The sequence below is a fragment of the Phaenicophaeus curvirostris genome, chromosome Z (assembly GCF_032191515.1).
Source record: "Phaenicophaeus curvirostris isolate KB17595 chromosome Z, BPBGC_Pcur_1.0, whole genome shotgun sequence".
Lineage (NCBI taxonomy): Eukaryota > Metazoa > Chordata > Aves > Cuculiformes > Cuculidae > Phaenicophaeus > Phaenicophaeus curvirostris.
The window spans coordinates 58,537,589-58,562,180 of record NC_091431.1 but is presented as its reverse complement, the minus strand read 5'-3'; the positions used below and the strand labels follow the sequence as shown (position 1 = coordinate 58,562,180).

General features: G+C 38.4%; 2 protein-coding genes across 2 annotated transcripts in view; both read left to right on the top strand.

Annotated features, from left to right (window-relative positions):
* The window catches only part of ITGA1 (integrin subunit alpha 1), an 80,199-nt gene that overhangs the window by 5,800 nt on the left and 49,807 nt on the right, over positions 1–24,592 (top strand). The window contains exon 2 of the mRNA XM_069880497.1: positions 23,634–23,754. Within this exon, the coding sequence (XP_069736598.1) occupies positions 23,634–23,754 (121 nt within the window). The remainder of the gene's footprint in view (positions 1–23,633; positions 23,755–24,592) is intronic.
* PELO (pelota mRNA surveillance and ribosome rescue factor) lies at positions 460–6,035 on the top strand. The gene is made up of 2 exons (XM_069880498.1): positions 460–1,226; positions 2,376–6,035. The coding sequence occupies exons 1-2, from the start codon at positions 501–503 to the stop codon at positions 2,805–2,807; spliced, it is 1,158 nt and encodes a 385-aa protein (XP_069736599.1). The 5' UTR covers positions 460–500; the 3' UTR covers positions 2,808–6,035.

Here is a 24,592-nt window from a genome sequence, read left to right as displayed (position 1 = left end):
CTCTCTTCAAAGCCAGTACGGCAGTAGCCAGAGGAGTTCCATTTCTGCAGACACCATAGAAAGGGATTTCAAACCTATACGCTAAAAACTTCATTCCTTTGCTGGATTTGTTTGTTTGTTGTTGTTCAGTTGGTTGGTTTTCCCCCTCCCACACGCGACGGGCCGTGTTAGGCGGGGAAGGGAGGCTCAGCTCACGGCCCTCGCACCCTCCACGGCAGCGCTCACCCAGCAGAGCGGCGGAGCGACCCGCTCTGCGCATGCGCTTAAAGCGCCGCGGCGGAGCCGGGGAGAGAAGGAGGAAGGGAGACGCGCTCCCCTCGCCGCCGGCGCCCCTGAGGGACTCATCGCGCGCATGCGCTTTGCGGGCGGCGCGGAGCCGCGCACGCGCGGGTTCCCGCGAGGCCGCGCGCCGCGTCCGAGGCTCGTCCCGGGGCGCCGGGGCCTCTTCGCGCGCCCTCCCGCCGCCAGGCCTGCCGGGCCCGGCTGGAGCCGCCGCCGCCATGAAGCTGGTGAGGAAGGACCTGGAGAAGGACAACGCGGGGCAGGTGACGCTGATCCCCGAGGAGCCCGAGGACATGTGGCACACCTACAACCTGCTGCAGGTCGGGGACAGCCTGCGCGCCTCCACCATCCGCAAGGTGCAGACCGAGTCGGCCACGGGCAGCGTGGGCAGCAGCCGCATCCGTACCACCCTCACCCTCTGCGTGGAGGCCATCGACTTCGACTCGCAGGCCTGCCAGCTGCGAGTCAAGGGCACCAACATCCAAGAGAACGAGTACGTCAAGATGGGCGCCTACCACACCATTGAGCTGGAGCCCAACCGGCAGTTCACGCTGGCGAAGAAGCAGTGGGACAGCGTGGTGCTGGAGCGCATCGAGCAGGCCTGCGATCCCGCCTGGAGCGCCGATGTGGCGGCCGTGGTGATGCAGGAAGGGTTGGCTCACGTCTGCCTGGTCACTCCGAGCATGACGCTTACCCGTGCCAAGGTGGAGGTGAACATCCCTCGCAAGCGGAAAGGGAACTGCAGTCAGCACGACCGGGCCCTGGAGAGATTTTATGAGCAGGTGGTGCAAGCCATCCAACGGCATATCAACTTTGAGGTGGTGAAGTGTGTGCTAGTGGCTAGCCCAGGCTTCGTACGGGAGCAGTTTTGCGACTACATGTTCCAGCAGGCAGTCAAAACTGACAACAAGCTTCTGCTGGAGAACAGGTCCAAGTTCCTACAGGTAAGGAGCTAAACGGTCCCCAGGGTGTGTAAAAAAGAGGCCTAAGAGCTGTCTGTGATAATAGAAAATAATTACAAGAGCGATGGATGATAATTCACTTAGAGAAAATAAATATGTGAGCATCATAAGGAAATAATTTTCATGCCTCTCAATGAGGTAGCTGTGCACGATACAGGAATTAGAGAAATGGGGATTAGAGAAAGAAGTATTTCAGACTCCGTATAAGGGCATATCTTCAATTAAGAGTGAAGTACAAGCTGGAAAATAGTTTAAGTGGCTGTAGTGTTAATCTGTGACACTGTTTAGCACGCATGTTTAATAACAGCTTTCTAAGGCCTTTTAAAGAAGGAAAAAAAGTACCTCGATGTGAGAGAGGTTAGCTAATTATGTTGTTAGTTTCGTACTACATAGTTAAAGGTTATGCAAACAATAGCATTTTTTCATATCCCTTAGTCGTTGGTCGAGTGTGTGGGTTTTTTACCTATAACTGAAATAGGCAAACTCCAAGCCTAAAATAAGTTTTACTACTATAAGAATACTTGTATCATTTTTTAATTGGAGTAGGCCTGTAATCTGTGCTTGCAGAAGGTGGGAGGGGAGCGGGGCCGGTGTCTAAGTGTGTCCTAGTACTTAATTGTCACAACATTTAGGAGGAAATTACACTAAGAGGACCCACTTTGCTTTCTAGCAAAGTGAGAATATTAAGTGTGAAGAGTTTTAATGTACTTCACTGATTTGTAAACATAGTAGTTGTGCAAGACTGGATGATTTTACACTATTACGTTTGCAGTCTTGAAGATATCATCCTCTTCTTGAATACTTTAAAAGACCCTTCAGTATTAGTCTTTTCAAGTGGCCCTACCTTGAGGACTGTTTGCAACAGATGGCATATTTAACTCAGTCTTTGAATAAGAGAAACAGCTTTCCTACACTCCTTAAAATGCAGTTCAAAGGATGTGGTCTAGCCTTTGCCTTGCACGAAGGGTCCTTTAAGCAAAGAATCATGTAGGTTTCAAGAAAGTGACAACTTCATTGAGTAATTATCAAGATAAATATTATGCATTGTAGAAGCTGTTGTGATTGCCTGATCAGGAAAGTGGTCCTTTGATCTTTTAAAAAATCAAACCTTTCACTTTTTTTTTACTCTAGGTCCACTCTTCTTCGGGACATAAATATGCATTGAAGGAAGCCCTCTGTGACCCAGCTGTAGCTAGCCGTCTGTCTGACACTAAAGCAGCTGGTGAGGTCAAAGCTTTAGATGACTTCTATAAAATGCTGCAGCATGAACCTGACCGGGCTTTTTATGGTCTAAAACATGTGGAGAAAGCCAATGAAGCCATGGCCATCGATACCTTGCTGATCAGTGATGAGCTTTTCCGGCACCAGGATGTGGCTACACGTGCCCGATATGTTAAATTGGTAGATAGTGTACGGGAGAACATGGGCACAGTACGCATTTTCTCCAGCCTTCATGTGTCTGGAGAGCAGCTTGGCCAGCTGACTGGGGTGGCAGCCATCCTACGTTTTCCTGTTGCTGAGCTCTCTGACCAGGAAGATGAATCTAGCTCTGAAGAGGATTGATAACAGTGACTTCATTCCACGGTTTCTTTTTCAAGTCATGTTGAAATGACATTAAAGGCCCTCCCTTCCTAAATGCTGTGTGCAGATGTGGCATGAATATAATTTCAGGGCTTTATAGTATTTCTTACAGTGTATAGCTCTGCTCAGTATGGTAATGGGTGTCTCTTTGGTGGTAATGATTATTGGTATACTGTGCATTGGAGCTGACTGTTCTTGCAAGTGACACCCTAGACCTCCAACAGTACAACAAGCTACTTTGACTCCCCAAAGCTGCTCATCCTACTTGTTAAGGCAGACTGGCAGCTTAGTGGTTTTGAATTTGTATGAAGAGATAATAAACCAAGGGGGAGAAAAGTAAGTCAGAATCATAGAACAGTCTGGGTCGGAAGGGACTTTAAAGATCATGTAGTTCTAGGTGTCTAGGCAGGGACACCTTCCCCTAGATCAGGTTGCTCAAAGCCTCATCCATTGTGGTCTTGAATACCTCAAGGGATGGGGCATCCATGACTTCTGTGGTCAACCTGTTCTAGTGCCTCACGACACTCAACAGTAAAAAAAAAAAAAAATTCTCCCTAATATCTAATCTAAATCTCACCTCTTTCACCTTAAGACATTACCTGTCATCCTCTGCCTGTACTCCCTGATAAAGAGCCCCTCCACCTTTCCCGTAAGACCCTATTTCTGTTCAAAACTTGAAAACAATATGCAAAGCCAAATGTAAACATCTTCCTGCAAGACCTATCAAAACTGCCTAACCTTAGGAACTCACTGATTTTCCTAAGATGTGGCGAAGGAGTGGGATCAACAGCATCTGCTATGGAGTATTTTGGTGTTACGACTCTAACCACTTAGATATTACTGTGAAAAACTTGAAGCAATCTTTCAGAAACCAGAGTGTTTAAATTAACTACTTCCTTCCTAGTAGATGCAAGACAAATTGTGATGCTTAGTGCACCCATTTCAGTTATATTTTGCATGCTGTTATCTTGGGGGATTGTCCTGGAGACTGGTTATGATATATCTTGCCATTTAATGTGTTCTGATAAATTGGCACTGGGATTATTTAGCACCCAGTTCTGAGAAGGTACATGAACAGGTTTACTAAATCAGGACCCTAGTTTCCATTGGGAATCTTTTCACCACAAATAGTTTAACTAAAATAACAATCTGGTATTTGTCTATGTGTACTTCTTTAAAAACATACACAAGCCTTACAGAAATCAGGATTAAAAATTTCTAAACCAAACTTCAGCTGAAGGTAACAGCAACTGTAAAAGTTTATGACTGTAATGCTTAAAGTATTGAGAGGCACTATGAGTTTTGTTCTGTCAGTGGACAATAAACCTTAACTGAGGAAGCAGAAACTGCTTTAAGAGTCTTGACATCTGCAAGAGGATTGTTCAGTTTAAACCAATATTTGATGGTGTAGGTTGTATGTGTAAATAAGCATTCCTTTTTTAAAATGTGGTGGGAGTGGGAGACAGGAGACACTTGCCTTTCTTTCATAGAAGAAAACTGTGGAAGACTTCTGAAATACAGAAAGGGTCCTAACAATGGAAGGTAAAAACTAAAGACACCAGAACTTCTCGTGTGTGTAGAATAGTCTTAGCAAAAGCATTTTTGGTGGTATTCTCATGTTGATGTGTGCCAACTCTATGAATTTGGTATCATCTGTCGCTGGCTGAAACATCAGCCTAAGTTCTTTGATGGAGAAGTACTTTGGGGTTAAAAACTGTCTTCCCTTTACCCGTCATCCATTCAGGTAAAAGAATGTGTGAACAGAACTTACTTTAGAGCTGTACTTTTAACACTTTTATTCTTCTCTCACTGAAGACAAGCAAGTCCATTAAGACAGTTGATTAGAGTCAGCTTGCACAAATAAATGTTATTTGAGCTTCATGTTTTTGTCTTGAACAGTGTTGGGTGCCGCAAGTTATAGAATGCTCAGGTAGCTTTTCTTCAGCAGTTAGGACTGGTTACATTATTTATGTTTTTTTCCTTTAAAAATCAGGCTAAGCTGATTATCTCCTTTGTCAGCTAGAAAGCACCCAATTCTCCTCTATATATGGAGTTAAATGAGAAGAACATATGAAAGAGGTAGAAGAATCTGACCTTCAAGAAGTATTACTTATATGCAGCCAATTATAGCTTTAAACAGGGTCAGAATGTCTAAACAAAGTCATTAGTTTCTTGAAGATAAGCTGGTATGCTAGTATTTGCCTTATAAAAAATATGCCAATTTGTTGCGATTGTTCACAAATTATATTCAAAATTTTAATATGCTAGGAAATTCTTGGTGTACTTCTTAGCAAACTGAGAAACAAACAAAACTGTTCCTCTGTTGTGGAATGGTTTGCTATTTTATGAGACCAAATTGATTCAATTTATTCCATTTTAGACAAGAAATTATGAAGAGTTTTTGCTGTGTACTATTAAGAAGATTAAAATGACAATTCTGCAAGTCTGTATTTTCTGTTTGTGGTATATCACCAAGAGAAAGAAGCAGCCATTTTGCTGCTTATTTGGGTTTCTTTTAAGATACAACAGCAAACATCTGTTAAAAAAAGTGTTCATGGTGGTTCTTCGAATTATGTGTGCTTAGAACTAGAATTCTGCCCTGACTTCACAATTGATATTTTTCTTTTTTCACCTACTGTTGTCATTGCATTAAGTCTCTGAAAAAAATATGCATCCAGTTGTCCAAAGTATGGAACGGTGGGATTTTTTTTTTTTTTTGTAAGCACTTTTGTAGTAAAATAAATACACGATCACTATGTAGACAAATGCATCCTGTTTCAGGAAACAGCTTAAGGAGCTGGTATTGAAAGTAGGCTGTGTTCAGAAGTTGCAGATGCTTGACCTGGCAGAGTTCCAGGGTTGCTTACATCTTTTACATCTAAAGCAATTTTGAGTAGTTGAAAAGTCCATATTGAGAAAGGTGCATGCTTAACACAGATTTTAATATCTGGGTAGATAACATGCAGAAGGTGCATGTTATTGGCAGATCAGATGAGTAAGTGCTAGAGTCATGGGAAGATATATTTTGTCTTTTCTTTGGAACTACACATATATGAACTAAACACGGTTGGCCGTACGAAATACTTCTTCTGCCATGAAGTGTTTAATAATTTTTAGTAGCCTCCATTTAGGTTTTGATTATATTCTGACACATTTCTTTGTATTAGTGGCATGGTTTGATTTCAAAATAAATGAATACGCAATGTGGGACTTCTTAACGTTCATTATGTTTAGTAGGAAGAAAGCTTTAAAAAGTATGAAATTAGCTTGATTCTGAACCCTGCTGTGCTCCTAGCTTCAAAAATACAAATAAATTTATTAATTTAGATCATAAAGTGTCTCTTGCAAACTCATACTTTGGACTAGTCTGCAGTTTGTTACCATTGGCATTTAAAACCAGTTTCTGTTATATCAGTTGCTTTGTGGTTGTGTACCAAATAAAGTTTGATGTAAAATGTGAGGTCACCACCAGCAAGAGGCAAAAATATTCCTACTAGTTATAAAGCAAAATCAAAGATAAATCTTGCAGTATAGCTAAAGCATTTACAGTGTTTGACCTAGGGAATTCCTCATCTTTCCTGTCTTCACCTTTGAACACTCTATAGGTGAAATGCTGGTAATAAATGAACTTTTGACCACTCCCTGCTAGTGTAACCAAGAGCCCATAGCTCATCAGCTTAATTTGTGATATAACTAGCATGACGTTTTTAAAGTCATGTCAATATCTGAAGTAATTTTCATTTGCTACAATTTTTTCAAGGGTTAAGTAGCGCTGAATGTTAAAACTATATTATACTCTGAAAATTCCTTAGTTTAGCTTCTGGGCTACTGACCTCAGTTTTCATTTTTTTGTGAAGGTATACAATCACTACCTTCTCAATTGACCTATTTATAGCTTGACCCTCCCTAATTTCTTCCTGGAAGTGGGATTATCTACCCAGAAAAGGTGTTCAATTTCATAAGGGCAAAGTAGGGATATAAAGTGTAATTGTGTGCATGTGATCTTCTTTAGTGACCCAGTCCATTCGTTTTTCTGTCAGATTTTCATCTCTCTCATTTTAAAGAAAATAAGCCTGTTTCATAAAGGAATAGGTATCTAGTTTTGAAGAAAAAAAACATATTTTCAAAATGTTTATTCTCTTTTATATGAAGCCACATCTATGCAATATGTGGTCTGTTGCTTCTCCGATATATCTGTGAAAGAGATTTTCAGAATGTGAAACTGCAATTACTAGGTCTGCCATTAGGAATCCTAGTTTATGGGAATCCCTGCAAGACACATAATAACAAAAAAATGAAGGAACAACTTCAGAAAACTGCTCTACCTTTGTACTTTCTAGACACACCAAAACTTCAAGCTTGATTTTTTTTTTATTGCTTTCTGAGGTACCTGTTCTTTTTTTTTTTATTATTAAAAAAGAAGTTTCTTCTGAAGTTAAGTTCTTAAAATGTGGAGCAAGGCACCCCTGAGGTGGGTTTGGCTGATAACTATTAAAGAAAAGAAAAGTTTCTTGTTCTTCAGGCTGTGCTAATGTGCAGAATGTTGCAGGTCTGGGAATCCTGTTCTCAGTCCTTGTTAAATGCACATACCTATAGCTTGTTATAAAGTACATGATAACAGTTCTGATATTCTTAGGTTTTCTAAGTTTTGATTTAGCAGATGGTGGGAACAGAAGAGAGATGTGGCATTGTAGATGATTTTACAGAATCTGTTTCTCATGCAATGGCTACAATTTTAGAGACTTTTATTCAGATTTCATATAGGAGAATAATACATTGCAAACTCATTCTCCTAATTTAGAGCTTTTTAAAAAACCTAACTATTAGAATCTTGTGATTATTGTTAGAAATTCTTAACACAGGCTCTGACACAGGTTGAGCCTGGGCTTTTTCAACAATGTAAAGAGTAAACATAGGCTGTGGAGCTGCTGGTGTGACAGTTGCCCAAAGAATTGCTTAATAAGCGTAATGTTTAATCCTGCCACATTCTTTATGCTTGGCTTTGTTAGGCCATTGACCTTGATTTTAGGATAACTGCTTGCATGATACAGAATATAAAGGAAAGAAATGTCTCCAGCCCACTAAACCAAACCGCTGTAGTGCACATTCTCTATAAACTTCTGAACTTGACTGTTTTAGAAATGCAGTGTAGCTTTTCTGTGAAAAAATTGTCTCGTAAGGTGTTCTAGCCTAAAACAGAGTGTGAGGAAAAGGTCTCTGAAATCATACTTGTTTATGCTGTTGTCTGAAAACAGTTCTCCCTCTTGTCCCACAAGAAACAGAGGGGGCTGATACCAGAGCACTACATGCTTCCAAGTCACTGTCTTCTGGGAAATGCAACACAAAGCAGCAGCTTTCCAGCCCTGCCAGCTCTTGTCAGATTTTGCTATATTGATGTCAAATTTATTGCCCTCTTTTGAGGGAATGCTGTGTTCACAGCTAATGTAATTACTGTCCTACTGCTGTAATAATCACATAGAAGTCAAATGAGAGCTGATCGTGAATGCTCTGACAAAATAGCTGTTCCATTAGAGAATGTTAATTAGTTAAAACCAGTCGTCCTCCTTTTTAGGAATGTACATACCAGACTTCTTGGGAAGTTTTTTCTCTGGTCCAAAATGGAATTTCTAGTCAAAGCCAAGCCTAGAATAGCAAAGAAAGAGTCTAGGGGTTTAAGGAGTCATGTGGTACAGATGATACTAACCTTAAGTCCCTTTTCCATTTCATTGTTAACACTAGGCTAAAAATACTCCCTTTTTAGTGTCTTTGCTCAGTACAATTCTGCGTTGTGTAAGCAAATAAATATTTTTGTGTTTTGGCTGAGATAGCTAAACCACTACAGACTCAGGTATGATATCTCCTGGGAAGTGGGAAACTGTTTTCAGATTTCTGATCTGAATGGGATAGGAAAGTTATTGAAACCTGGGGCTGTTCTTATTTAACACACTCCAGCTGTAGTCGTCATGTTTTAGGAAAAAAAAAGCCCTGAGTAGGGTTCCGTGTCCCAGAAAGGTTTTGGACCTGGTGGCATCAAAGCAAAGCTGCATTTGAAGACAGGCAGGTTATTTCCCATGCAGTCTTAGACATTTACTTAGAACAAATGGGTTTAGATGACTTCTTACTGAAAGGGTTTCAGAACAAAGAAATGAAACACAAAATATATACAGATATATAAGTATATGAAAGTGCAGTATCCTCAAGGGATGTGGTATCTTCCTATAAAAAAAAAAATAAAGGCTAACTTGCTTCTTGGCTTGTAGTTGCATTGGTAGGTGAAGAAGTGGCTCAGGATGTAGGCTTGATAGTTAACTTCAGGCCTCAAGATTTGTTTACAGTAGGAGGAGTTTGGTAGCAAGTACTACATACAGGATGCCTGATGGGTGTTGAATGCTCATGAACATCTTCAACAGATTATGCACCTCTGAAAGGTGCTGCAGGTTTTGCTGAAGAGGATTGTCTTTTCTTTGACCTGCAGTGTTCAGCCTGGTGACTTCAAGTGTTTAACACTGGTATAGGTATTTTTAGTTTAGATGTGAGATGAATTAATCAAGAGCGTTTGTGTATCTTACTGGAATAATTGCCATAAGGCTGCTTCTATTCCTTTTATGAAGAGAACTATTTTATCCCAGATAATTTATTCCTCTCTTGAGAGTAAATTGGTGTTTTGCAGTAGGGTGTCTAAGACAAGCTGAAATGGTCTTTCTTCATATATGGTGCTGGGAGAACATCAGCTAACTGCCAGTACAACTGTGCCCCCTGGGGCAGCAGTTGCCCTTGCTGCAGGGGTGTGCCTAGGGAGCTGCTGGGTCAGCAGTGGTGAGAGGCAGAAAAGGAGCAGCTGCCTCATGAGCGAGCTTTTCCAAGTTCCACAGCCATGAGGAAAGATGAAAAGCCATGGTTCACTGGAAAATATGAGACACTATGTTAGGCATGTGACTTCTTCCCCAACTGGAGCTGCAGTGAATGTTTGAAGTATCTGTACTCGGTTCTAACAACTCATCCTCAGGTTCTGGGTAAGATGCCAGCTGATGTGATTAAGCTTGGCTCTGAGAGAGAGGAGCCTTGAGGCTGAGGCTGGGACCTGAACATGAGATCTTGAGACCTTGCTAGTCCTGTCTTTATGGAGTAAGGAATTTTGACAAGCCTGCTACACAAGTGTCACACCTGGATGGAATCACAGACTTGTGAAAAATTGTCTTTGTTTTCCTTTCATATGTGTCTGAAAGCCACCTTCTTTTTCAAAAATAGTGGGTAGTGCTTTGTGAAACAAACATTTCAATGTGTTTCATTGGAAATCAGTGTGATAAGCAAAGGAAAAATTTCTAGTCAGACATTAAAAAAACCCAAACCAACAGAAGCTGATTAAAATGGACTCTATTTAGTGAAAGAAACAGTAAGAGAAAGCTAGAAAAAAATAATGTTGAAAAGGTTGTTGCGTTTCTTAACAGTGTTTCAGGTTTTTTCTGCTGAAGCATTGTTTTTCATGGTAACCACACTAGTAAGTCAAGTTTTTAGACTTCTTCTCTTGAAAGCCTGAGAAATCAGTTATTAAAACTGTATTAGTACACTGTTAAGCATTGTGAACATAGTAAACAACAGATTTATGCTTGCATAAATCAATTGCAAGCTGTCTGCATACGTTTTATCCAAGTCTTCTTGCATGATCCTGTGTGGTTTTATTATGAGGCAGAAGTCCTAGGAAGTGTTGAGAAAAAATTAAATTAAAATAAAAAATTAATGCTCACAACTGTGAGTCTAACCTTTCCTAATTTTGAAGACCCGTCTTTCTAACCTAGATAGGTTATATAAATGTATAATAGTCTTATTTTTCAGGGAAGTGTATTGAAGTTTTCACTGAAAAATGTTCAGGGCTTTAAGCAGTAGTATTTTGAAATTGAGGTTTTAACTTTTACTTCTAGAATATTTTTAAAACTATTTTGTTCCGTAGCTTCAGTGCTTTTATTTTGTAAGAATTGGCAGGAATTAAATGTATGTTGGAGAGCAAGAAAGTTTCTACTGCTGGAAAAATGAGAAGTTGGAACAGCCTTCCAGTCAGAAAAATCAGAAGCAAAAGGTCACTTTCATATGGAATTTGTTTACCCTGAAAACTATGATATAGTTACCAGCGATAGCTACGAATCAGTTCAGCAATCCTGTACCCTATGTTCTGAACAGAAGCAGAGTGTTTGCTGTTATTTTAGCAGAGTATTGTATTGTCCCATTTACATCAGTCCAATCCTCAGTGCACATGTTTGCACCACATCTCAACAGGCACACAACAATACTGACCTCTGTCAGGCAGGGATTAGCCTTTCAAGCTGATGACGCTTAGATGAGGTACCTGATGTGGGTTTAAGGAGTACTTTCCTTTCAATCTCTGCCAGTTTTATGTCCTCCATGAACTTAAAAGAACTATTAAAAATAAGTTTTGAGCATTTTATTCGTAAACAGGCATCAAGCTCAAGTCATTGATCATTAACTGCGTTTCCGTTAGGGCTGAACTGCTGCTTGCATAAAGCTGATGTTAAATCTATGACAAGCTAACACGTATTTGCAAAAGAAGTATTGTGGGACATAAGGTGGTGGTACAGGGTTCTTTTGTGTCTTTTTATGAGATCGTTTTTAACACCTGCAACTTCCATTGAGTTGTCCAAGTCACTCTTAAGCAACACCAAAACTGAATTTAGCTTTGCAAACCTCAATTTAGCCTGGACAAGTGGCATTTATGCTTGAAAATAACATTTTCTCATTGTTAAGCTTCCACAGTACTTTTGTGAAGTTGATGCAGATGTTTGAAAGGAAGAGCAACGGGTTTTTTTATGAAGCTTCTGGTAATACCAGAATACTTTCTGGACAGGACTGGGGCAGACAGATATCTTAAAATTATGGGTGTGCTTCGTGTGCTGTGGGTGGGAATTTTAAGTTGTTAGTGCCAGTAATTCATGTAGAAAGCTCTATCTCAAACTGCATCTAAAAAACAGGATGTTTTTTTACCTCTAGAGTCCAGCTTTAATTTTGGTGCGGGAAACAAACCTTCCTCGTACAATTTCTTCATGGCTAGTTAGAAAATTTCCCTGCATTGTTTATTGGTCAATAAAAAAGAACATTTGCAGTAAAAAGACCTGGGATTAATTCTGTAGTACTTGCAACAGGCAGGTTTACCAGTAAAAACCGCATGCCAACAGTACTGCAAAAAAGGTGCTCATATTCTTACTGGTACTTGAGGTTCTTAGTCTTTACAAATTAGTAGGTAGGCCTGTGAATTATATTCACCTTACAAGTCAACTGGATATTAGCTACTAAGCTATAAATGGTGAGCCTGTAAAAGTCCTTCTGATTACCTCAGACAATAAGAGGAGTAAAGCTGCACAAGTGAAGTAAATAAATAAGCATAGCGGCAGTCAATTGTCTAGTACCATATCGGTTGTTCTTGTAGTGGTGGATTTTTTTTGTCCAAATTAAAAAAACTTAGCATTGCTGATCTTCAGTTTTTCTTAGGGTACAGTGTCTTATGTAATATGTCTGCAAGGAGTGGTTTTTGTGGTGTTCCTGGATTACGCAGCTGTTTTATGGTTGCTTATGGAAGATTGGATTTAATGACCACTGTGGTCATTTGCAATCCCACATTCTTGTCTGCTTGGATTTCTTCAGTTTAAAATGTGTTTTGCCACTGAGCCATAATCTTTAAACTGTCCAGTGCAAGAAAAGATTTCTTATCATGGTTAACAATTTCTAGGTAGAGATGAGAAAGGAAACAGACCGGTTGAGTAATATCTTCTCTTTCAGTAGTGAGCAGTGATAAGTTTCAAACCAGAAAAGTCTTGGTAGAGAGTTTGTAGAGAGTTGATACTGTGATTACCCATGCCAGTGCATTCCTGAGACACGTTCAAGATTTTGCTAGAGAGCAGGTCAAAGCTGATGTGTGCAAACAGGCAATGCCTGCTACCCCATCTTCCAGAAGGAAAAAGCTGCCATTCCTTGTGGGCATTTTGCTGCTGTGCAGTTGGGGATGAAGTGGTGGTTCCATCTGACCACATGGTGTGAGAGTACTGGCATCTGTGGACCATTCATGGTGGAACTCCAGCATTTCAACAAATATGTTACTTATCTTCCATCGCTGCCTGTAGAAATCTCTTACCAATTGTATTCTCATTGTAGTTGTTTTTCTGGTTACTGAAAGGAGAAAAAGTTTAAAAAAAATCTTGAACAATATTACTAACAATACAGTTGACTCATTGCAAAGAATCAACGTATGCAACTGAAAAGAGGAATTATTTGGATGATGATTCCTTTTTTTTTAAAATCTATGTTCAACGTAAAGCATCTTTAAACCTTTCAAAATCTGCATTTAGCCACACCACGTTTCATTGCTTACTTTCCCCTTCTGCTCTCAGAAAACTGCAACTGATTATTTAAATTAAAAAAAAAAATATTTAAACTTAACTAGGATACTCAACATTTGTAAAACTGTTTTCTATCTTGGACTGTTTAACATCTCCCTGTGGCATTTAAATGGAGTTCAATTTTGGAAAAATCCTTCTGGTTTATATTTTGATGGGGCCTGCTAGCTTTTAGTTTGTCTGAAAAATAATGTAGGTCTTTGTGCTAAGAAGCCATTGAAGGCTTAAGAGCTTTCAAAGTCCTTGTTGAGGTATGGAGTACATAGCATGAACAGGGAAACATGGAATTTTTTGATATGGCCATGACATAAGAAACTAACATAAACAATAGGAAAAAATGTTCTCTATACTGCTTGACTCTATTTTGTAAGTAGATTTTTTTTTTCTTTTAAGATAGGTGTGTGGGATTTAATTCTGAAGTGTGTTCATCCCCACTTGGCTCTGTAGTTCTTGCTTGTTCAAGCTCTCTACTTGCTTTTTGGTTTGGTCCCATACAATTTGGCACGGCAGAATTGTATGAAACCAAAGAAAAAGACAGGTGAGTTTCCATTTTTCCCCCTTCCACCACACTTATTACAGTTTCTTGGATCAGAGCTGAATTGATATTTTTGCAGGTTATGGATATAAAAGATGAACTATTGGCTTTTAGCATGCATGCTAATTGCACATGTTTTTGCTGTACTATAAAAATCTGGCTTGGACTTAAGTTCTGTGGTGCTCTGGCTAGCTTAGTGTGAGAGGGACATATCAGGATATTTGCATTTCCTTTTGGAAGATTTCTTCTCTTCCTGAAGCCTTGGGTGATTCAGTTGAGAGCAAGCCAATGATTATGCTCAACATAAGGCAATGAAAGACAGGAGTTTGTAGCCGTTGTAACTAAAGAAATGGAAAAAGCTGCTGCGTCTCAGAAAGCCTTTATTGCCACCAAAGCATTTCCACTCTGATATCATCCTTGAGACTGCTGACATTTGAGAAAAATTACTCAACAGTCCCTGAAAATGATTTGGGGAAAAAATTAAACAATAGTTATACCAAGTCAAGAAGACAAAGCATTAATTATTGTCCTTTGTCCTAGTAGGGAGATCATAACCTTGAGTTTTCAGCCAGGTATCATTATTTTGCACCAAATCTCAGATTAACACATTTCCCAGAATTTTGAAAAGGCAATTCTGTCCTCCTGGAGTGATTTATAGATGAGTGATTTCAAGTTTGATGTAGCAGGCTGATGAAATCTAGACTGATCAGATAGACAGGTTTGGGGTTTGGGTTTTTTTGTGCTCTGATTCATGCTCTCTTAAAAGAAAAATAGATTTTTTTTTAATGTGTAAATAACAGCATATTGGCAATATATCCACCCTCAGAAGTACGTTAATTTGCAATGTTGGGCAGCTTTCTCTGATTTTTTGACAGAGTATTTTTATTTCATTTTTCAAAGATAGTCTGCTATCTGGCAAGGGAAAATACAAGTACAAAACATTGATTCAAAAGAAACTTAAAAATATGTCGACAATGGCATTTGCAATTCATGTTTTAACACTGACAGGTGGCAATTTGCTCCAACTTACAGGACTGGCCACTGTGATGAGCATTCAGTACTTTGCTTGTCTTTAATCCTTTATATTAGTATACTGAGATTGTGAAAGATTTAGGCCATGTTGTGTAACAAGAAAGTCACCAGTCTCCATCTTCTCAAAACAAACTTCCTTTGGGTGGAGATTAGGCATGATACTTAATGTTGAACACGTATCACACTGTCTCTACCTCAAAATTTCCATTGTATTTCTACAAGCTTTTACATGTTTTTATCATGAGTTCCAACTCTGATATTGTAAAATACGTCTCTGATTCAAAGATGCATTGAAGTTAACTGATTATTAGAGGGATGCTATGTGAGTATAGCCATACCAATTTTTTTAACTAGGTAGCAATGGGTTGACCTTCTTTAATCAGCTGTGCTTCCTATTGCACTATCCAGCTGTATTTGTTAACTGAACGATAGGCATAATGTTAAAGGAGCTATTGCTTGAAGTGGTTTCTGAGATTCTATAAACTAGAAAAGATATGGAAGCTACTTGCTTAAGAATGAAAAAAAAGAAGAGCCTGCTTCCTCCCCCTGTTAAGCAAATGTTACAGAATTTCTTAGGATTAATTTCTTAGGAAGTCTGAAAAAAAACCACTTAGGCATATTTAGGGATTATTTCACATGATAAGAATAATAAAGATTCAGATAACCAATCAGCATCATACTTGTTGAGAAGAAACTGCAAGATTGTTAGTGCATCTACTTAGGCTTTGATTTAGACTAAAAGCAACAAAATTAATCAGAAATACATAAATAAGTATGCCTGTTAGTGTGGAAAAAGCATCCAGTTAACAATGTGAAGTCAAATGAAAAATGACTATGGAAGAAGTTACTTTTGGTCCTGCTAAGGCTTTTAATGTGTATTTCCTGCAGCAATAGCTGTACATGGCTTACCATGCTGGTTTTGACAAGGCTACACAGTGGAAAGCTTGCAGCAGTAGGATATTAGCATGGAAACCTGGGATTCAGCATAAATAAGCAATTAGAGAGCTTACAGTAAAACAGGTGAAATATCATACCTAACTCTTCATATCAGCCTAGAGGAATTTTGTGCAGAAGAAAACCTACAGGTCCATGAGCAATTTTGGAGAGTATTGTGAAAAGCATGTTTTTCTTTAGGTTAAAGAGTCCTTGTTTATTCTCTTTTTACACAAAATTAATTTCTTGCTCCTTTTTAAGCTTTTGTGTTTTATTTAAGGAAATAACTGACACATTCATTTTAATGATGCTTTTTGTGAAATCCAAGTTAATTATACTATAAATATCCTCTGTTTCAAAAAAAAAAATACTCTGAAATGGTCAGGAGATAAAGGGTGCTGGGGGCTTACAGAAAGAGATAGAAGGTAGGAAACAAAAGTTATAGGGGGCTGTTCAAGAGGAAATGGTCTTTGATTGCAAGGTAGGATGAGCCTAGAGAGGAACACAAAGACTGTATGGACTTGAATGGAATTAAGTGTTAATAGAAGAACTACATCCAAAAGATAGACAGATCTTTCAGAGAAGAGCAACAAAGCTGGTGAGGGGGCTGGAGAGCAGGTCTTACGAGGAGCGGCTGAGAGAGCTGGGGTTGTTTAGCCTGGAGAAGAGGAGGCTGAGGGGAGACCTCATTGCTCTCTACAACTACCTGAAAGGAGGTTGTAGATAGGAGGGAGCTGGCCTCTTCTCCCAAGTGACAGGGGACAGGACAAGAAGGAATGGCCTCGAGCTCCACCAGGGGAGATTTAGACTGGACATTAGGAGAAAATTCTTCACAGAAAGGGTCATTGGGCACTGGAACAGGCTGCCCAGGGAGGTGGTTGAGTCACCTTCCCTGGAGGTGTTTAAGGCACGGGTGGACGAGGTGCTAAGGGAAATGGTTTAGTGTTTGATAGGAATGGTTGGACTCGATGATCCGGTGGGTCTCTTCCAACCTGGTTATTCTATGATTCTATGAAGCAAAAACTTTTTCTAGTTGTTTCACTTCCATCAGGCTGCTAGATTTGTAAGCCTCTGTACATCTGTACAAGCCTAGTAGCTGACCTCACAAAGTTTTCTGTATGTGAATGCATGTTTCTAAGGCTTTTTCTCCCTTCTGTGAGAAACTGCAAAATGCTAAGAATTGCGCTGATGAGAAAACTACTTTCCAAATTTTGAACAAGATAGTTTTATTCTGATGACTGTAACACGAGTAGGGTACATATTCTTGGCCTCTTCTATTGTATTTTAAAAGTTTTGCCTATTGCATTGTGTTATTTCTTTGGGACCACATTACAAAACATTGATTGAGTATATTTTAAGGCTTCACACCACATTAGAAAGCTATTTTCCAGTACCATTTATTCGGTACAAAACCAGCAAAGGAAGCTGTATTTAATGATTGTACAAAGCACTTAATAGGTTTTGAAAACCATGTGGCTACTGAATCTGGAACTACTTTCAAATATGTATTTCTTTGTCTTCGGGGCGTATTTGTCTACTTTTAATAAGAAGTCTTTTTTTTTTAATTATTTGGTCTCATTCCAGAAAGTCAGTCTTTTGCTCTTCAAAGATTAAAGATTAAAGAAAAAATGCTGGAGGCAAAATTATAAAAGGGTTCTTTTGTAACCCTGAAATATAAAAAGCTTGATTTAAGCAGTACTGAAAAAGTTTCAGAAGTTGAAACTTTTTTTACTCTATAGCTTTATTTGAAATATGCTGATATTTAGCCAGCCAGAACTGAATGAAGCAGGAACTGCTACTACAGACTCCTCGGCCTTCCACAATAAGGCCAGAGCACTGTGACCATCAAGCTCACAGACAGCAATTGTACCATGCCACCGTTTTTTCTTCCACTTGGCTGTCTGTGACTAGATCTTTTTTTCAGAAGACAAGACTATATAGTCCTGCAGTGACATTTTCACAAATGAAGCAAAAAATAAAATGTGAAGATTATCCCATTTTCTGATCCAGCAAACAATCCACTTTCACATGTTTGATCCATGATTTCACAGATAGCAGTTTTATGGGTGTCTCTTTGCAAGCAGATACATGTTGGACTCGATGATCCGGTGGGTCTCTTCCAACCTGGTTATGTTTAATCTTCCTTCACTACTAGCCATATGCAGTTCAGTCCTAAACCCAAAACTATGATGTTGCGTTGATGCAGCTAAAGGATCCAGCTTTCAGGAGGTTTTATTTGCTGGTGCTTGGTGCTGCACTTAACTGAAGGACAAAGCTTGTTCTCTGCTACTGGCTTGATTTCAGTTGGCCGAGAGCAGCAACAAATGCCAACACACAGTGGTATCAATTTCCTCAAGTAAGTTTCCTGTTTGTAGAGTAATACTGTTTGCCACGATTTTGAAAATAAGCTTTTGTGGAGGCCGACCCAATGCTCCCAGTCCTGTTTCCCTCACTGAGTAACTGTCACTACCATCCCAGTTACTTCTTTTATGCTATTTGCTTCATAAGTTTTCTAAGGTCTCAACAGAGGTGGGTAGTATTTTGTAATATCTGTTTAAAATATGTTTAAAGTCAGTGAGTTATTGCCTTACAGACTAGTACATCCTTCCTAGTATCAGTATCTTTGGATCAAGTACACTGTTCTGTGTTGCTGTATTGCATTCCTGTGTTCTCTTTAGGTCATTAAAATGTCCTTACAGGACCATTTCTTGTAATAGGTACTGCACAGGACATTAAAGCAATTTAATTATTGGGTTGGTTGGTTGGTTTGTTTGTTTGTTTGTTCTTGCAAGAGGTTCAGGTATATGAGAACTCCATAAAACATTTCAATTTTATTTTAGTATTAGTCTTAAATGTCTCTGTTGTCTTTTATTTTCCAGCATGGAAGCAGTCTGAGTTGTTTTTCCTCTAATAACCTTTTTCGAGCTTCCCAATGTTTTCCAGTTGTGCATGCTTGTGCAAGGCATTTCTACTTGGTTTGTTGTCCTGTTTGATTACACAGAGACTTGGGGTTTTTTCAGTCTCTTCTTGCAAAATATACAGGAATTGACAAGGACACCTGAAATATTATAGCAATAGGTGTGAAATAGAACATAAATAGCACATTGACAACATCCTGGTGGGGAGAAGTAGTGTGTGACCAATGTGTGAGCTCTTTTCAGTGCAAAGTGCAATGCAATGTCTTTTCCTGTTTTTGCAAAAAAATATGTGTATTTCTCAGAATAACCACCAGTTTACAGAAGATGCAATTGTTATTTGCTACATGCAATACACAGATAAAATATCCTAACTGAATTTAGTCTCTCCTCTTGGCTAAATCGGTCTTTGTGATGACATTGCGGGTGGTTTGCGGTGATCTATCTTTCAGCAGTAAGAAGCCAGGTGTTAGACTTTGTTCTACAGTTTGGGTTATGTTTATATCCATCTGCTCTAAGGGTTCCTATAATGTAGTTCAATGTTTGCAAAGGATAGCGTGGCCAGGCAATATGCACATGGACGAGTGCCAGGAAAATCTAGTTTTGCATGGTTTAGAGGCAGAATAACCAGGCAGACAACACGAACGTTTGGTTAAAAGATCTCATTAAATAAAACAGAAAAAAAATTTATTAGTGGCTACTGGACGAGTATGAGCTACTACTCTAGGTTTGTTATAGAAATAATATTTGGGTTGTTGTCTTGGTGATCAAGTGTTAACCTTTCACATATAGGTACAAACTGTACTCAGCAAAGAATGCTGCAATCGTCAGCTAGTGTTCTCAGTTTAAATCAGTAGTGAAAGGGACACGGTCCCAGGTTTTCTACAGTGCCTCATTTCTTGTAGAACATGGAGTTAAAAGCTGGAACTTCACTTTTACCCTTTGATAAACATTTATATTCTGTATTTTTATATGTATTTTTAGTCATTCTGTTAACACAACATGAAATAATTCAAAATCTTAATTTACCTACATTAATTGTGGTTAAGAATATAGTCAAATATTATGTACCTTACAAAAAAATGGGAGGTTTCACCTTAATCCTAACTCTCAAAAGAATCCTCTCCAACTTCCCTATAGCTTTTCTTTTTCCACTGCTTCTGCCAATAGTCTTTTAAATTTGTATACTCAAGTTTCCTACAAACGGATGAAAATGTGTGCATCTTAGAAACTGGGCATTTGGAAGAAAGCAAGCTAGATATTTTTATTAATATAAAGTATCAATTTCACAGTCACAATCAGTAATATTTTAAAATTTTCTGAATCATCAGCTCATGTGTATAATTTTCTTTGTAGTGAAAAATGAAACAAAACATGAAAGCCTACCTCAGGAGGTTTTTGTAATTAGCAGTGTAATCTGGTTCACCATAAATTTCACTTTTCCACTTGCTATCTGTGTTTTTGGACTTGTCTTTCACTACTGAGGTTTCCTGTTACAGAATCTGTGGAAAATGTAATAAGAAATCTTTAAATCTACTAATTATTTATAAGTTAATCTTACACTGCCTATCATAACCCTTAGTTTTATTCAAAAAATGCTCATGACGTTCTGCAGCACATGGAAGCCACAGAGCGTCATGTAATATATTTGTATATTAAAAATACAGTTTGTGCATTAAGTCAAACTTCAAAGCATCTAATTTCTGGGTAAGATAGAATGGGATGATGAGATGGCAAAACAATATCCATAGTTAAGCAAATCAAGATCATATTTTGTCCAGTAACCTGTCTGCTTGAGTACCTGTAACTGACAACGAGAGACAAAAAATAACTGAGTAAGCATATATAATATTTCTTTTCCAGTTTATGAATATTTCCAGCTGAGGGGATTTCCTGAACCAGATGTGTTTCATATGGTTTGTAACCTGCAGTTTTAGACATGAAATACATAACGTCCAAAACATACTTTGTTGACAAGGTCTATGGATCTATTCCTTGCTGTGTGGAGTTACTTCCTTTTTATTTCTGACCAGGCTGGCCTATCTAGATTCTTTTGATTTCTTTAGCTTTATTTTATTGAATAACACTTGTTATTATTGCTGGTTCTAGTCAGAAGCACAAGAGTTTGCGGGTTAGTAGCAGATAACTGGCATTTTTTGTCTTCTAGTTTGCTTCTTGTAGCATTTCATGTTTTCAAGATTTCTGTTACAGATATGAGGATTAGCAGTGTATTCTTTAAAGTTATGACAATTGAGTATATCTTGTAATAGATTCAGGAAGCTTCAAGACCATTTTGTATAGTTAATACACAGTAAAAATCACAGGAGTTGTCAATACTACGTTATTGTGTCGGCAAATGATGGAGTGATGATGGAGTGTTCAGAGCATAGAGGGCACATGTAACCTTTGATAGCTTTAGGAGAAAGTAAATTGGAAGCGATGAGCTGGAATCTGTAACCTTCAGTGTTGCATATCATAATATGTTTTAGATGCCTCTGAAGATCCCTAGAAGTAAATTCTGTCCATCTTATTCAGGGGCTAAAGTAAACATATTTCTGGAGACCCTTAAAAGGAAAGCTGATTTGGATAGGTTTTGCATCTACCTTTCTTCTTTGACTACATAATGAACTCAGACGTTTAGCAGGCTGTCTCATTAGAACTGTTTCATTGTCTAGGAAGTAGGATGAATCCCACACATGGTGTCAAAAATAATAACAATTATTTTTACTCTGCAATTCAACAAAAGAAAATTTGGACCAGGGATAAATTGACTGAATTTTAAAAGTTAGTTTTCTTGATTTTAATTGTGCTTAGATGCACCTCAAATCCTGTGTTCAGTTCTGGGCCCCTCACTACAAGAAGGTTGTTGAGGCTCTGGAGCGAGTCCAGAGAAGAGCAACAAAGCTGGTGAAGGGGCTGGAGAACAGGCCTTATGAGGAGCGGCTGAGAGAGCTGGGGTTGTTTAGCCTGGAGAAGAGGAGGCTGAGGGGAGACCTCATTGCTCTCTACAACTACCTGAAAGGAGGTTGTAGAGAGGAGGGAGCTGGCCTCTTCTCCCAAGTGACAGGGGACAGGACAAGAGGGAATGGCCTCCAGCTGAGCCAGGGGAGGTTCAGACTGGACATCAGAAAAATTTTTTCACAGAAAGGGTCATTGGGCACTGGCAGAGGCTGCCCAGGGAGGTGGTTGAGTCACCATCCCTGGAGGTATTTAAAAGATGGGTGGATGAGGTGCTGAGGGGCATGGTTTAGTGTTTGATAGGAATGGTTGGACTCAATGGTTCTGGAGGTCTTTTCTAACCTAATGATTCTGTGATTTTGTGAGAGTAGGGTAGGAAAATATCTATTGTACATGAAAAAGTGTAGCAGAATTTCTTTAAACGTAAGCATCTAATGAAGACAAAAGATGCACGGATTAATTTTCTGGAAAATTATTTCCTATTGGACCATCAGCCACGACTTTTTTCTTAATGCTTGCAGTGAGTCTTCTCTGAAGAACAGAAGTAAACACTGAATTTGTTCACTGCTTTGTATTTCCTGACTATGACTGGAGGAAGACAGACTAAAATAACACAAAGGGAACTTTTCCTTTTTTTGCTGTCCAGTGAAAATGAAAATACCTACTAAGTGATAAATAGCCTTTTGTGATAATTTTACCACATTAAGCAGGAATGATTAGCAGAGAGAGACAGAGATTAGCATTGACCACTGGGAGCTTAATTATAGTAACAAGCTTTCTATGCGAATACAATTATCTCAATGGTTAATAATACAGATATATTTTAGTAACTCAACATAATTTAGATGTTTGACATGGAGCAAGTATTATTTATTTGGATATTTTTATGTAGCTGTCAAAGGTCAGCAAATTATCGTGAAATGCTTCTTTGAAACAAGATGATAGTTGTCTTTTAATTTTGTTTTTAAGTAGTCTTGATTTTCTACTAATTCAACTAATTTTTAATTCTTGTGCATTAAATTTACAGTTCTGCAGCAACAGAATTGGCGGTTTCTTTTGAAATTTACTTCAACAGGACAAAGATGAAAGAGATCACTATAAGAAATAAAAAATAAAGAAAATATAAATAGCCTTATTTTTATAGATAAACGGTAATTTTGGCTTAATGAGCCTCATGGTGGGTTATGATATCACTTCAAACTGGTTTTCACCCTATTTACTTCATTTTTTTTAAAACTTTGAATACAGTCATATTTTTACAATATTTTCCCTGATAACGATCAGTGAGCATTAGGGTGTATAAAATCAGTCTGAAGAAACATCTGCTCTCATGACTGATATCATTATAGTTCTAAAATATAGTCCAACTTTTCCTAAGTCAGACTATGGGTAGATGCTGGATTTCTGCAAAGAGACACATACTACTACTTTTGAGATCACAGCATCTGGTTGCGTTAAAAATTTATTCTGTTCTTCTCCAAATATGAAAGGTTTACAAGTACTCTAGAATATAACTGAGAGAAAAATATGTACTTTTTTTCTCTAAAATAGGTTAAATTTATATTCATGAGAAAGCTGGTTTTTTTCATTCTTTTGTGTGTCCCTTCTGCAAACAGTTGAAGATTAACTTATTCTCAAATCTATGAAAATTTGAGAACTACTACCTTGAATGAGGAACATTTTGTGTAAAATTCTTACATTAGAAATCTATGACACTTAAAGGAAAAAAAAATAACTAAGAAGTTGTTTTATTTAGTATTAAAGTTAATAATATTTTACCTAATGTTATCTGACTTGCGATTTACAAATGACTGATGGACTTAATAAAGCAGATCGTGGAAGTCCAGTTGCTGATGTCTCTGAATTTAGCTGCGTATGTGAGGAAATGTGCTTTAATCTCTTACCAGCTGTGCTAAATATGCCCAAAATGCCACTTTCTACTCCTATTTCGTACCCTCAGTTAAGTCATAACAGAACCTTGATTTCTTAAGTCTTGGGTTTCTATGTTTTGCTACACTTTTTTTTTTTTTAAAAGCTCTCTTTCACCTCATCGGCTCTTCCAATGTTGATGTCAAAAATGCGATGACCTTCAGTGGGCCTATGGAAGACATGTTTGGCTACACAGTCCAACAGTACGAAAATGAGGATGGGAAATGGTAAGCTGTTTTTCATTCTTTAAATGGAGACTCCAAATTATCAGGTATTCAGTGACTGAAGTGCTATACTATTATTTCCAAGTACATCCCATATCTAAAACTCTGATTGTCAGTTGTATTTCTTAAAATAATGCACAATCCTAAGGAAACCTGGAAAGACTGGGAGACTGAAAGGTCCAAATTTATATCTACATAAATATAAATGAGTGTTGTGCTATGCTTGAGCCATCTCTTTTCCATTTGCTGAATAAAATAATTTATGTTTTCCTTGCTTTAATATATTGACAGCAAAACGTCTCCTGTTTAACGTAATTCATCTATATTAAGTATTTTTTTCTAACATTTTCTGCCAGAGGTTGTCTGAACTGAGTTTTTTAGCTAATGGGAAGATTCCTCTGTCAAAATGTTTATTAATATAGCATTCTGCCTTCCTTTTTGGAGAGTTAATTATGTCTTGCAGTCAGTAATATATTTGCATTTGGGACCTGGAGCCTCTTTCTTCACCTCTCTTTTCCTTCTTTTTGTTCTTCTGAATTAGAAGTTGTATTTTGGCATACTTGCTGGCATCATTACTTCTCACTCTTGAAATACACCTGCTTATGTTTTTCCCTTGTAAGAGCAAACTCACAAGGCAAACCACTGGGCTGAGGATGGAAATAACAATTGAATGATAAAAGGTTTGCGGATCCTGAGATCTCCATCATTCTTTGCAGATTGTTCTGGTTTTCCTAGAGCTTTGCCCGTGATACGAAATTCTTGATAAACCAAGGGACTCGCACAAGTAGTCTGGGATGACAGACGTGACTACATGACAGCCAGGTCAGACTGTCAGAGCAAT

What these genes read in the sequence shown, in the direction of transcription:
- PELO (XM_069880498.1), top strand. Translation starts at nt 501, where the DNA reads ATGAAGCTGGTGAGGAAGGACCTGGAGAAGGACAACGCGGGGCAGGTG. An exon ending in ACAGGTCCAAGTTCCTACAG is followed by an intron (nt 1,227 to 2,375) that starts GTAAGGAGCTAA and finishes TTTTTACTCTAG; the next exon opens with GTCCACTCTTCTTCGGGACA.